We start from the raw sequence: 15,400 nt of genomic DNA, 5'->3' as shown, positions 1-15,400 counted from the left end.
ACGCTCTGCGCGCCGCCTTAAATTTGAAAATATTTTTACAAAATGCAAAAATACTAGAAATATAAATGAATTTTTTTTACATTTACGTATATAGTTAAAATACCCAAAATATATATGGTGAATGCCCGCGTGCCCAGTTTGTAAAAGAGATAGCGGGTGGTAGGTGGCCGATACCGAAGTTAGAGTATGCGATATCGCCCCCTCCCAAGGTTTTCGCCCCCCAATTTTTCTCTTTCGCCCCCAAGGGGGCGATATCGCCCACTTTGAGAACCACTGCCTTAGTTTATGGAGCACCCTGTTTACGATTATGCTCAATTACATCGTAATCATTAATAAACTAAACATTTAATATGTACCACTTTCCACACGAAAAGGTATCGTTGTGTAGGACGGAGAGTTTATTCAGAAACGAGGAATGGCACAAAAGAAAAAAATATATAAAGTAAAAAAGGGGGAGAACGAATGCAGGCAGCCGCGATAAATACCGGGTTACTGCAAAAAACGAGACGGCGACCAACACATTTCGAATATAGATCAGAATAAATTTGTTGGATTGTACGAGTTTCGATATTCGTGTCGACGACAATTCCAAAAAAACAGAGGCGCGCGTATTTCGTGATAAATATATGTCAGGGATAATATTAACTAAAGAACACTGCAAAGTGCGCCTTTTCAGTGAAATACAATCATCGAGTAAGCATCTAAGCCAGGGGTCATCATAACTTTTCTTACAAACGGCCTGATTAATGTAAGGCCTGACCATCGCTGGCCGGATAACGGTTAGGATTTACAATCGCGAGCGAATTGAAAAAATTGTCAAACTTTATTAACTTAATTATTGGTGTACGAATGAAATATAGCTAACTATGCAATAAAAACAGTAATAGGCATTAATAAATTGTGATACAGTATAAATTTCATAAACATTTTGTTTTGAATTGTATTCGACAACATTTTAAAAGTACTTCATATATCATTAAGGAATTATTTATACCGCAGACCGGATTAATTGGCCTGGCTAAACGTATCTGGCCCGCGGACCGCAGTGTGGTGACCCTTATCTAAGCTATTAGGCGTTTAGTATGAAATAAAAATTTTTCCATAAACGAATGAATTATGCCCTATGTTGTGTGCATTAGACTCATTAAAAGTGTGTACTTCCAAAACACCTAAGGGTAATTTAAAGTATTCGACTCGAAATTTGCGGCAAAATAAAACGAGTAATCTTCAAGTGATAAAAGAAAAGGATTGTTGTTTTCACAAAGCAATGATGAAAAATGGGTTGTCTTGGACGAAAAATGAAACAACTAAAAAAATAACGACAATATAAGTAAGATGCTAAAACTAAAAAAAGCTAAAACTCGCTAACTAACGCCACAACATCTATGGACGGCGTTATAGAAGTAGCGACCTCTTGAAGACAAAAAAAGCACATTCAACTACGTCACAATGACGTCAGGAATTGCATAAGAGTCTGTGTGGCCTCTTAATGTTGACGAAAGAGAAAAAGGGTAAATATCATGCCTTATAAAATGATTTGTACCCGAAACTTTTAGGATAAGGGGTATGGGTTAACCAAAGTTCAAAGAACCATAAAGATTTTTGTTTTTGTAAACTTTATTAAATGTTTGACAAAATATATTAAGGCCTTTAAAAGCTAAAGAAATAAAATATTCTTGCCTATAGTAGTAAACTCTTTGCTTTACAAAACAAGTGTTCGATTTAATGAATGCATATAGGCAAGTTTATGTTTTAAACAGCAGGCACAAATTTTGGGAACAGTGTCTGCTTATAGAATTCAAAAGCATGCAGGCTGCGTCCGTCGAAAAAAATAGCCAACATCTTTGATGAAAGTTTCAGCAAATGCAGAACGCTTCAAATCGCTATACGATGCTGAAAAAAGAAAAAGTGCGGGGCATTGCTGACCTTTCAAACGTAGCATGCTGAGTTCGTTTTTCATGGAATACACTTTCAAGGGTGTTGGCATTTCACTTTTTTACCCACAGCTGATTTATGTGAACTGCTCGTTGATATTATATATCGGACTTTGCAGAAATGTGTGACCCAGTTTAGGCAACTGTTTGTTAGCAGAAAGTTGTTAAAACAATTTTCATTCTTTTTCTCGAATTAAGTGTATGCTGAGCAATAGTCGTGAACGGTGAACGTTTTAATAAAAAAAATGAATTGAAAGTTCAGAACTGCATTCGTAAATTTGTTCGCATACTGCTACAAACTTTAGAACGTCTAATGAGGGGTTACAGTGAAATCAAATTTCTGTGATACGAACTGTTGGACCAAAAAGATTGCTTAGACACGCAATAATTTTGGTTAGATATGTAGATATGGATGGCATTCAAATTTAAGCAGTTGCGTCCTTTACATTAGGGCTTTTTTATAACCACGACGAGGCCGCCTGTGCAGAGCATTTTAAAGCGGCGAAGGCAAATCGTAAGACAAAAGCAACAGGGTTGTAAAGCGAGGGGAAGGGTGCAGGGTCGGAGAGCCGTAAGACATAATACTGCGACAGTGTGAAAGAGAGGGGGAGGGAAAGAAAAGTGCATCACCGTCGACCACTGTCGGCCTCGAGCAAGTGTCGAAACGGCAACTAACGAAAATCTGTAGCGCACGACTGCTTCGTTTCGGCGACAAACATGAAAGGAAATTTCTCTATAGGCAGCAACTGGCGGTTTTGGGCCGAAAGTGGTCAGACCTTGCCCTGAAAAGTGTACTGGATACGTCGGATGCGCTGCTGCGCGGCCGACACGCACATTGTCTTTTCGCCAGACTTTGGCGTCTCAAAGCCGGCAAAGTGGTTCGCGTAGGCTGGCGGGTAATCGGCCTGGTGCGTTACCGAAGTGACCGTGCCCTGCTTGTAGCCCACCTGGCGTCGGCGCCAGGCCACATAGGCGCACACGGCCGCCGTGATGGCCAGCGCCACCAAGACCACGGCCACGATGGCCGCCACCGGCGCGCCCTGGTCGGCCACGTGCTTGGTGACGTCATCACAGTGGAGCCAGTCCTTGCGGAAAGAGCGCGGCCGCTCGACCACCTGGATCTTCCAGTTGTTGAAGGTCAGGTAGTCGGTGCCGTTCACGAAGTAGGTGAAGTTTTGTCCTGCGTTTCAGAGAAAACTGTTTTTATTTTGGGGCAAAATCGTTGTTTATGCACTGGGATGAGATTTAAATCGATTCTAAACTGCTGAAACTGACAAGACTCAACTTTAATGAAATAGAATAGAATCGGTAAAATAATGAGTAATTGTAAAATATGTGAACAAAACCCCACTTCGAGAGCTAAATCTGTTACACCTGCTGAGTTAAATTTTCCAAGCTCGTTTTACCAAAGTAAGTGGCTTTAAAGTTATTTGATTTTAGAGGCTGAAATATTATTTTGTAAGCCAATATCCTACGGCGAAACAGTTGCGCTATACTTGTTTGAAAATGAAACATCTTGAAGCCGCTTAAAATTGATAAACATTTTTGTTATTGCAGTCTCAAACAACCCAACAGCTTCTAGTACAGTAAGCGAAGTTTCATCGCAGCGCGCGGCCTTCAGCGTTTCACTAATTATGACGTCACTTGTTACCTTCTTCGCCGATTCCCGAGAAGGCGGCGTCCACCCCAGAAGGCACCCCCTTCCAGACGCTGATCTTTTTGGGGTAATCTCTTTCCACTCGGCCACCAGAGAACCGCCAGTAATAGTCGCCTGTTAAGAAAAAAAAAAATTCTTAAGTTTCAGCCGATTTCGAGTAAGCATCTTTTCATTAGATTTATTTATATTAGGTGTACTCTTTTTTATAGGTACGAGTTATGTTCAAAACAAAATAACCATAAACGACTTTTATATGGCTTGAAAATAAAATTTTTAAAATAACGAAAAACGCTTAACACGGCGGATGCCAAACTTTTCTAAAAAATTTGCTTGGTGGACCCGTTGCAATTATTTTAATATTTCGCGGCCCTATAAAACTCCAGGGTTAGTTGAGCCATGTTTCTTGTACTACACTAGTGCAGTCATGATTCTTTGTAATGTAACAACTTTCCAACTAATGCGAACGATTCGCTAGCAGGTAGTACCGGTACAGCATATTCGTTGTCACAATAGACATCAGAAAACAGCTATATGATCGAATAATAAAGCATGGAACTAAACACAATAGTGATGACAGAAAATGTTGAACAACATTCGCTGAAGCCCAATGTTGAAATACTTAAAGACTAATTCTCGTTGCGGACCCTTTGAAACTGCTGTACGGACCCCATTTGGTCCGCGAACCCCAGTTTGGGAACCGCTGGCCTAGCACATCGCTTACAACTTAAAAGGTTCCATTAAAAACAAAGTAGAATAATGTTTGTTATTTAAAGCAGTGGTTCTCAACCCTTTTTTAGCTTACGGACCGGTGAAATTTTAAAACAAATTTGGCGGACCGGTGGACCTTCAAAAATCAAAATCAACCCAAAATGTAATTACGACAAAAGTATGCAAATTAAAAGCAAAGACTAGAAACTTCAATTAAATTAGCAATTTTCTGCAAGTTTTTCACATACAACTATCTTAAAGTAAAAGACTTCCACGACGTGTAGCAGCCTGCTTATAAACAGTTGGGCACAACACTGCGCATTGTAACGTACGGTAAGTCCAAAGTAGACAATTAACTTTATGTTACGTCACAATGCTGCAAATTACGGAACTGGCGAAGTTCTTAATTTGGTGAACAAGCTTTTAACATCTTGCATTTTGCAATTGAGATATAACATTGTAATATATTTGGCGGACCGGCAGGAAAGTTGTCGCGGACCGGCGGTTGAGAACCACTGATTTAAAGGACTATATAATAAATAGGAATGATAATTTTGCAAATGTCAACAAACATTTATCTGATCTAGATTTAAAAAAAAGGGGTTTCCAGGCAAACAAAGCATGTGAATTTGTTATCCGATTTTTTTCATTTATTTTTTCGCCAATTTTTGTACGGCTCGATAAACTTCGTTCCTCGGGGAGTCGTCAGTCGCGCTCACCTTTGAAGAAGTAGCTCTTGCCGTTGCGCTCCCACCACACGGCGGCGCCAATGTGGTCGTTCTGCAGCCCCAGGTTCCGGACGTGACGTGGCGAACCCGGTAGTATTTGTGTACCCTGGTAGATCCAGAAGGTGTTGCCTGAGCAAAGATGGGGTTGTTAGATTGGGCTTTTTTTGCGAACGAAAGTAACTTAGGGCAGTGCTCTTCAACCGGGTGTATTGTACTGCTATATTGTATTTGTGACATCATAACGAAATATTTCTCTTGATAATTAAATCGTTATGGTGAGGTACTAACTAGTTCTTCATAACGGTTAATAGTTCTTTTTGTAGTACAACTGGGTGTATGTTCTATAAGTTCAGTGCATTGCGTGGACTGGGGTGTGCAATTTCTTCAGTAAACGTAAAATTTCTTTCAGTAAACGTAAAAAGTGTGTACTGTTCCAAAAAATGTTGATGTTACGTGCTTACAAGCACTGACTTAGGTTACCGACCTCTCTTGTTTTAAACACTTATTTGTAAACCATAAAGCTAAACCGAGCGCAATTAATTTCAATTTTTAATAGAGCGCGAAAAAAGACCGTTGGAACACACTGTTGCTATTATTGGGTAGCTATGCTCTGTCATTTATAAGTAACAGCAACTCGTTTAGAATATAACTATTTTGGGAAATATGTGAGCGTCATATTACTGACTATAATGACTGCTTTGAAAAATTCAATACAATTTTTTTCTTGTCTTTTAACTTGCAATTTCGCCAAAGGTTACAGTACCGGGTATTTCTACATTTAAATAAACCCGTTATCAATAATTCAAGTTCGCTCTAAAAGTTCTCGCCAATTTATGACTTTCAGGATGAACTATCAAACTTTTTTGGTTTGCAACCTTTTCTATTCCCGAACGCGGTTCGCGACAAACCAGTTGCTCTTTCGATCTTTACCTTTAAAGAAGTAGATTCGATTCGAGTTGGGATTTTCATACACGGCGTCGACGTCTTGCTTGACATGCGGCCAGAACTCGGAAATAAGGAAGGGACCTTTCGGTTTTGTCTCGCTCATTCGCTTTCGCCACATGTACTTGCCGCTGTAAGAAAAGAGTCAAAGTTTACATTCTATCGCGAGTTCTAAATAGATCGGTAAGTGAAGCGGGGCAAAAACGGACAAGAAATACAAGTGAAAATTTGTTCGAGCGACCAATATTTCAAAGTTTAACGCCATACGTTGGTGTCGTTCCATGGCTTGCATCAGTGAAAACAGTCAAAATGAGAATTTTCAATCCAAAAAGTATTGCTGTTGTCCTAATGTTATTAAATCGAATAAGATAAGCAATACAAAGTGATTCAGCAGCTTAAACGTACTCCAGTGTAAGAAAACGAACATATTTAAGTAATGCTAATTTTTTTTTAAATTGGAATTATCTGGTCATTTGTTGTTTTTTCAGCCCAACCTGTAAATTCACTGTCTGTTAGTCAGACTTTAGTAACGATTAGCATCTTGAATGTCCTCCAATGTAAGAAAACGAACGTTGACTTACTTAACGCTAAATTTTATCGCCTAAATTAGGAATTCGCTGATCATTTGTTGTTTTTTGAATCCACCCTGTCAGTTCATTGTCTGTTAGCCAGACTTTACTTAGAAACTCAATCCCACCTAAACACGTAAAGCTCGCCCCTCAAAAAGCTGGCAGCGTCGTATTTTTTCAGCTGGCAGATGTCTGGTGCTGCCGAAGCCTGGGTGCTGGTGGTGTCGGGAGCGGCAGTCGTCAGTCTCGTCGGTCTCGTCGGGCGCGTCGGGCGCGTCGGCCGTGCCGGCGGGCTGCAACAGATGAAAGGGCGGCTTGGTTAGAATTATCGCGGAACGCCGGTCGGTGGACATATACGCTAACGAAGATTCGAAATATAAATCAGCCCGCCACAAAATACAGTTTATTCTAGTTGATTCAAAACACTGTGCTAGAAACCAAGAGAAAAATGTATTGATCACATTTTTTGCAAAATACAAAAAAAACTTTTCTTTTAAAATACTGCTTTAGTCGTTTCCACACGAATAAGAATTTCACATATGAAAAGCATATACTCGTGTAAAGCTTAGGCATCCAAAAAATGATTTTTTTCAGTTTGATGCAGCATAAATGTAGGTCAGTGATAACAGTATACATGTCAATATGACATAATCCGATGCTGTTTATCACAGCCTTAACTGGAAAAGCAGGGGTTTACAATCAACTTGTACAACAGGCAGGTTGTTTCTCAACCCTTCTAATTATGAGAAAGCAGGCAATCACACTTGAAACAAACAAAGTTAGAGTTAATAAACACTTACTATGGTCTTCGCGTCGGGCGAACGTACTTGGTCACGGGCCTTCGGGTCGTCGTTGTGGACGTTGGAACGATCGGCCGCTCCGGGCGCTTGTGTCGTACCCCTGGAACGTAAGTGACGTCATTTGTTATTACGCATTCTGTGACGTAAGCGAGGCCGAGAGGGCTGCAACGCCGGCTTTATGTATAATGCTAGGACAGCAGAAATAATCGTTTAAGAATCGTCCAACGATACCCAAAGTAAAAACAGATTCTGATACTCAATGAATATTCTAAAATTAATCAGTATATATTTGTTGATACAGCCCATAAAATAAAATATACAAATCCTTTAAAAATTTAGCTAATCTCTGGTATTTCTCATATCATAACAAAGAATCCTGCTGCAAACGAAATGACTCTCTACTGTCGTCTAGCGGCACCTACCATATATGCTCTGGATCCCGAAGATGTCGTCCTGCGGCAGCGTGAAGGTCTTGGTGTCGTGGTACTTGTAGATGGGCGCCATGATGGCCGTACTGTCTGACGAGTGACCGAGACCGAGGGCGTGGCCCAATTCGTGGACCGCGACCAGGAACAGGTCGTTTCCTAAAATAAATATAAATTTAGAAAATAGATGGAAAGCGTAGCAAGGTGCACTTTACTACCAAGTTTGTTGAGGGAAGCGATATTTTGCCAGCGATTGTTACTGAAGCAACGCTTTAGACACAATACGTAGGCAGCAGTTTGTAGTTAAGTAACTAAACAAACAAAAGCTACAATTTTTTTTAACTTATACACTTGCTTTTAATAAACCTGGATTTTGCGTTTTTTACTGCAGATAAGCAAAATAACCAGGACTCTTTGGTGAGTGGAAAGCGACGACTACACGCGACACGCGAAACGCGACAAACATCTTCATAACCTGCCCCAAATAAAGAGATTCCAAAACCCCTAGAACTGTATACTTTACGATACCTAGATTTGTCCAACTATAGCAACACATTTTTAACAGTAGATAATTTCAAACAAAGAACCTCGTAAGCGACAGACGTTTTGGCTACAAAACTTGAACAAAACGCGACAAGGATGAAGTCGAAACGCCAAAAGGATTGCCGACAGTCCGCAGAAGGCAAATCGGCAGCAATACTTCGCTAAGCCGCGCTCCCAACTTGAACCAACGGCCGCCCTGCCAAGAGCCATTCGTGCGCTAATCCGGCAATTTCGGAAATCCGTCGGCCCGCGTTCTTCCAACAATCGGTCGAGGAAAGGTTTTCTCACAACTTGATCAACGCACAAGGTCAGATCGGCCGGAAGCAGTCGCCCGATAAGGGAAGCAATAGCAGCTCGTTCCTTATTGGGTTGTGCAACGCGCTCACGTAATTGCGACGCGCTGCAGCTCGACTTTTTGGCTCGTCTTAAGGGAAAGTCATGTGCAAGCGTAGGCAGGTGCCAGTTCCCAGCGTTCGAGCGACCTGTGCCGTTTCAAACGCGCAGTTTGACCGCGATTGAACGCAAAAGGTGGCTATGGGACGCGGTTGGCCGCTGCTATCTTGGGCCCCGGCAACCTTTCACGTTTCAAGTTGGAAAATGTTACAACGAGATATCGCCCTGAAATAATGCAAACGCAACGTTTCGGCAAACATATCGAGTCACAATTTTCAGCATTGCCAGCGGCACTCTAATAATTACGTCGAGAATGCCAAACCAAATTGAGGGAAAGTATTTCGAATTTGTGGAAAGCAACGTCAAATGACGTCGCGAATAAAGACGTCAGCAGGAAGATAAGGAAAACAACTGAGGAAAAAGCAAATCACCAGCGATTTTTAACAACCTTCTTGAACACGCAACAATCAATTATAGCGGGTGCGAAATTGCAGGCCTTTCACAATAATTTAAACATTGATAAAAAGCAAAATTCGGCGAACCTTGATTTGCCGACTCGTGCAAGGTCCAGGGCTCGGCGCCGTCGAAATGGGTGTCGCCGCCGATGCCGCTACCCGGGTAGTAGGCGTGGGCCAGGTAGCCGCCGACGCCGTCGAAGGCCGTATTGTCGTTGTGAAATCCTTCAGCGAAAAAGGTCTTGATGTCGGCCTCTTCGTAGTGCGACACCTTGACGAAATCCAGCGGCACGTGGGTCTCCCATATTCTAAACGCGGCGTCGATCGCTTCGTGGGTCAGCGTTTTGCCCAACTTTGGAGTGAAGTTGATGATTCTGTTCAATGGAAAAAGGGAATCGTTGCAGGTTAGCGGTTTCACGGCGGCAAAAATGGTGGCCGTATAAAACAGGGCATGTTTTTTTGTGCTCGGATGTTTTTCAGTCGTACTGACCAAGCAATACTGACTCTTCATTAAAAAAAAATTAAAAAACAACTACATTTCGCTATAAAACGTTTTTCAATCATCTTGATATTATAGTCAGATAAATTAATAAAAGTATATAATTGTGTTAACGAAGGATCGCACATCGTTTGGGAGGTAAAACTGATGACTGACTTTAATAATTTAATGATGTGATTATTATCAAATAAGTGCAATTTTAAGTCTTAAGTTCCGTTTAAAGTCATTATTTAACTCAGCCATTCACACTTCACGAATGTGATTAGGGTTGCATAGAAACCTAGCGATTGCTTATGTGATTATGACGTACTTGCTAAAAACATAAGTCAAACAACAACTGATTTAAAAATATATTTTTTTCTGTGAAAAATGCTCGATAGCTCGTTAAATTCTCCCCGAGAATTTTTCAAGTAAAAATTTCGTAAGGCATTGTTGAAATAAGAGTTAAAAACTCGGAGAACACGGCGCTGCACAAGACATATCCCAGGTTGCCTAACTTAAACTACGCGCAAGCGCAAGAAGCACAAATACATAAAGAAGCGGCAGCAAGCAGATGGCATTTTCGGGCCGCTTCCAGGCCACTTTAATAATTTATTCGTCGCACTTTCAAACTTGAAAGGTGAGAGCCCGTTCCTATTCGAGACGAGAACAAAAAACGATTAGACTGGAAAGCTGGGGTAAGCACAGATGGCAACCGGTTTGGAATGCACTGCGCTGCAGAACAAACCAGCACATTAGGAGAGTAATTTTCCTGAGCGAATCTATTCATTTTGCTGAGTGGCCCAATCAAAAATATATATCAACACGACAACACCGTTATAGACAGGACAAAATGTCCGATCTTGTTTTTCACTTTTATCCTGAACACTGCTGTGTGTTTTTAAATTAAAGATCGGACTTATCTTCAAGCCTCAAGTTACTGTGTGCGAGAGGCATTTCGGCTTTTTTAAACAAAATTACGTACTTGTTAGTAGTAAAAACTTAAAATCGAAATTAAGTTATTTGTAAAAATAACTAATGTCCAAGGCTTAATGAATAAATAACAATACAATTCATAATTAAAATTAGAGCAAGTAAAGTCCTTGTCATAAAAATTAAACGTCAAACGACCAGCTGGGAAATCCCGGCACCCTATGCCCCCCGCCCCCCAGAATCACCCCCAGGCGGAATCCAATATCGACCGATGACGTCATCAGATGCCTTGGCGGGTTCCTGTGTTACAGACTGCGGGTCGTGGCGTGGCGGGCGAGCGAGGAACGAAACGGGAAAGATGGGGAGGGGGCGAATCAATTTCCCCTGAATATTTTATGCGAGGCGTCCTGTGACGTCAGAGGGGCCACGTCGCGGCGGCGCTGTCACGTGACTTAGGACGAACCGCTCCCGGAAATGAATCGGGGCGGAGTGTGTAATAAAAGGCTGAATGAATGTTTGTCGGAAGTAAAACTTGCGCGATAAACAAGAAACGTTCGAATTAATTATTCTCTTTTGGAAATAAGTTTAAGAATTATTTGTATTAAAGGTTTCAAATCCGGGTGGCAACCATGTTTCATGAACCTTTCGCGATACTTCGCAAATAGATCGTTTTTGCAAAATTATGTTACTAAACGCCACGGATTTTATATTTCAGTGTACAGGATTTCAGATGTCAAAAGAGCCTACGGTCTTCCTGTATTCTATCTCGAACGCTTAACTGTTTTTCTTGTTTTTTAGAAAAAAGGCTCTTACTTTTTAAGTTAAATACATACCACAAAGTGTTATAAAATTACCAAATATTGTCCAAGATTTCAGTTGACCATTGCGGTGTTTCCTTTTTTCTACGGCATACCTGTTACAGTTCAGCTGCATTTTTTTAAAAAGCTACCGCTAGAGGTTGAAACAACTGAATGTAAACTTCACAGTTCGCCTCATAATTGAATAATTCAGCACCAAAATGGCTTTACTTTTACATATTTCCTAAATCGCAATTTTCTTTTGATTGAAATTTTTTACTTTACTGATTGCCGCCCCCAACACCGCTACCCTGGCTCTTAAAATAAATGTAAAATTGAGTATTGGGCGGCAAGAGCAATTTGCAAGGGTTGGATCCGGCATCGGAAATCGTTGCCTGTCAGCAAATCGGAATTAGCGACCGCCAAAGGAGCTCGAATTTTCCAACAGACGTTTAAGGTGAAATGCATGTCGAAGTTGCATCCCACCTAGTTGGGTATTGGCTTAAATTTTTTTAAGTTTGCCCACCGAGATCCGGTTTAACTTCCTTCTCGGAAGGACAATGTTTTCCTATGGAAAGAATTAGGGAGAATCCGGCGCCATAAAAAGCTTTATTGGAATACCGCAAATAACTATAATCTTTGGTCAAGTGCCCCAACTTTACGTTTGTTAAATCAGCATTGGCCGTTAGTATTGCATGATAATGATAAGGATAAGGGAAACAAACAACATGTCTATCTTTAGTGCTTGTTCGGCTTACATCTTGACCAAAACAACGGACGGAGTAAGTATTTCAACAGATTTCTAAAAAGTTGATGTGCGTTTAAATATAATCAACAACTAACGCGTGTGGACAGGGGAAGTTACAAAGGAAAAGTCGATCAGATTTACAGCGAAAGGCAGTTGACAAGGCGGCCTTTAAATTAAAGTTAGAGTTCGAAGGAGTAGGCGGGAAACAAATGTCAGAGGCTGACAGGCGTGCGACATACCCCTGGCGAAATCACCGGCTTTGGAGTTTGCTTTGTAACACGTAGTAAAGAATGGTCAAAGTCTTTAAGTTGAATTTTGACAAGCCATTGAAGCTGACGACCAAAAACTGCTGACCTGTTCACAGACTTGGACAAAAAGAAAGGCAACCTTAGGAACTGACAACATTCCTTTGAATTTGTTTTTGTAAAAAAAGAAAATCAAACCAAATTTACGCAACCCATTTACAATATTTCTCCATAGAATGTCACAACGCGTGATATCAATATGGCTCTCGGTTGAAGCTCAACTACATAGGTTGAAATTTCTGATGTCACAGGAAATCGTGCCAAATTGTTGTGTCACAAAATGGCACTGTCGTGCTCACGTGACGGGAAGATGACCGTGTCATTCTATTAACGCGGTCAGGTGCAAGAATAAACCAGTACTTTCCAGTTGAGAATGTGATGTGAAATAACATGCGGGACTACTGAACTTTTTTATTGCGAAACAGTTTTATTTCTCCGACAACTTACGAGTATGTGACGGTCTGTTTGTTCCACTTTGATCCCACAGCCACGTAGCGTCGCTTTCTTCTCTTAAAGTTCACTTCGATGCCCGTCTGCAAATGACAAAAACAAATTTTGTGCTATTCAATGCTTGCTGCTGGGTTAAAAACGTAGAAAAAACTTAAAAAATAAAAAAAACTTAACTTCAATTAGGTTAAAGAACAGTTGTTATGGGTATTCAACTCACGACGGGTCGACTGACTGTATGAAGCCGAACAAAAGTTTAAACAAAAGTTTGATAGTTCACTAACAATATTAATTTAAAAGCTTTTTTCCAAGACAGTCAAAACGACCTTTTTATTGTATTGCATTGAATTATTAAAACCAGCTCCTAAACAAAGAATTTAGGAAAATTGTCATCCGCTGTCGAAATTCGCACAAGCATGGCATCCCTGTTCAACCTTACAGTTCTTTAGAAGTTATTTCTGGATGTGGTTATCGGATAATTTTATATAGAGGTCAAAGTGGTTATCCGATAATTTAACTTCCAACCTTCTGCGAGATAAATTTGAGGTTCGGTGGAAGGACGAAATTTACGGTGATTTGACCTCCATATAAAACAACTAACTAAAAGCGTTTATTCGTGACATCAATTATGCTGTTTGTAGACGGCGTTGTCCTAAATAGCTTAAAATTTTCATTTTTGTTTTTTCAAAAAAAATTTTATTTATTCCATTTTTCCCAAACTCATGTTACTGTAGTGTCGCTAAAATTCTGCATTTTATATAACGTTAACCTAAAATTATTTCCGATATATTTTAAACGCTAACAAAAAAGACCGTTTTTGAAATAGTATTTGTACAACCTTACAACAATAATTTTCCTAATTGATTCAAAACTTAAAATACTTTTATTTAATTTTGGATAGTTTGTTGCTTCCTCAGCAAAAAACATTTTCCATAACGTCTACTACATATTCTCAGGTATAAAACGTAAAAACTTGAAGATCATTCATAATCAAAAATGTGCCCTCTCCATAATAAAAAACGTGCCCTCTAGCGCCAAAAGCGTCAAAAAACCAAAAAACGCGCATACCTTATCGGGATTGGCGCAACGAGGCTTCTTCATCAACGCGACGGTTTGTTCGTCGAAGACGCCCGTGGGTTCGATCCCCATCAGCTCCTGGAATTCGACCACGGCCTGCGACCAGTCGTGCAGGGCCGAAACGCTGCCGTCGTCCGATTTCATCGAGTCGGGCGCCATGTAGCCGTAGGTTACAAGGTACTCCTGCGAAATAGGAACACTGGGGTGAATTTAATGTTTGTAGAATAACGTAGGGAGCGATTTGGCACCTTCATAGAGATTGTCTGAACAGATCGTCAACTGCCGCGATTAAGACCCTTCATATTTTCACAAATATAATAACACTTTGTTGACTCTCGTTACGGAAATGTAAGCAAATGCAATCCTATAATGCGTTGTACATTATTCAACAAAGTGAAAAGAGATCATACGGTAAATATTTTGTTTAATATTGTCGAACGTGCGTCGCAAAACAATCAATAAGTTGAACGGGGAGGGCGGCATATATGCATTAAACATCGCTCCCTTGTCGGCTACCTTAAGACAGTTTCCTCGTCATGCAGTAGTTTGTGTTCAGCTTCAAATCGAGCATGACCGAAAAAAACACGCTGTTTTCATTTCGAGCGAAACAGCGTTGAAACTCTTAGGTGCGGCAATCCAATTACACTATAGGTTTAGGGACAGAACAGTCGCTGTTCGACGAGTTGTCTCATTAAAAGATAAACAAACCGAAAACCTATGGCGGGACACCTGAAAGCATGAGAGGAAAGAATAAACAAGCGAAACAGGTGTGCGATTTTGGGTCTTCCATTTGTTTCGGACCGCTTTGCGTGAAACAAGACCAGACACCTTTCGCCGCGGCGCTTGCTTGCAGAATCATCAAGAGCCGTTAAATAATTCAGTGACCGGGTCTTAAACAGCTTACGCGATCTTATCGGTCTCTCCGGCAACACGGACGGCGGTCGTTCCTTGCATAAGCGGCATGACAAGCATGAATACTCTCCTGTGCGTGAGTGCATGGCGTATTGAGGAATTAATGAGCAATCTGCTGGGCTCTTCCTTTGTACCACTTTGCTTAGTTATTCTTCTGTCCAGGAAAAGGACTTCGGACACAACTACGCTTCGGACACTTTTAGGATGGCGGCTCAGATAGAGTTTGTTAGATTATGCCCTTGTTGTTTGCATTAGTTAGTTCAAAAGATTGTTTCCTAAAACGCAGGGTAAAGAGCAAACACAAAGGGAATGTTTTGCTGTTTGCTGGAGAGCAAAATGCAACCAAACAACTTATTTTCTTCTTAGGGCATTGGGGACGGACCCGATGATAACTGCAGAACGCTATCTCTTTTTTTGGAGCAATGTATAAAAAACTCCGCTCACATGGGCATTTGAGTGGCTTGAGTTACACAAAATGAAGTAAATGCAAGAACAGAAACCTTGTTCCGTGCGTTCAAATGCCTATAATTTATGCTGTACTATCTCCCT

The 15,400-nt window shown here is 40.8% G+C and overlaps 1 protein-coding gene across 1 annotated transcript in view; it reads right to left on the bottom strand.

The window, feature by feature from the left end:
* Positions 1-1,354: 1,354 nt before the first annotated feature.
* The window catches only part of LOC146145332 (matrix metalloproteinase-14-like), a 30,970-nt gene continuing 16,924 nt past the window's right edge, over positions 1,355-15,400 (bottom strand). The window contains exons 2-11 of the mRNA XM_083389803.1: positions 13,931-14,122; positions 12,863-12,948; positions 9,242-9,528; positions 7,761-7,922; positions 7,339-7,438; positions 6,667-6,831; positions 5,958-6,100; positions 5,019-5,156; positions 3,586-3,705; positions 1,355-3,114 (exon numbers count right to left, since the gene is read on the bottom strand). Of these exons, the coding sequence (XP_083245929.1) occupies positions 2,705-3,114; positions 3,586-3,705; positions 5,019-5,156; positions 5,958-6,100; positions 6,667-6,831; positions 7,339-7,438; positions 7,761-7,922; positions 9,242-9,528; positions 12,863-12,948; positions 13,931-14,122 (1,803 nt within the window). The 3' untranslated portion in view covers positions 1,355-2,704. The remainder of the gene's footprint in view (positions 3,115-3,585; positions 3,706-5,018; positions 5,157-5,957; positions 6,101-6,666; positions 6,832-7,338; positions 7,439-7,760; positions 7,923-9,241; positions 9,529-12,862; positions 12,949-13,930; positions 14,123-15,400) is intronic.

This window comes from Ascidiella aspersa, chromosome 5, assembly GCF_963924565.1.
Source record: "Ascidiella aspersa chromosome 5, kaAscAspe10.2, whole genome shotgun sequence".
Lineage (NCBI taxonomy): Eukaryota > Metazoa > Chordata > Ascidiacea > Phlebobranchia > Ascidiidae > Ascidiella > Ascidiella aspersa.
The sequence above is the reverse complement of the archived record's forward strand: the minus strand, read 5'-3'. Positions and strand labels throughout refer to the sequence as shown.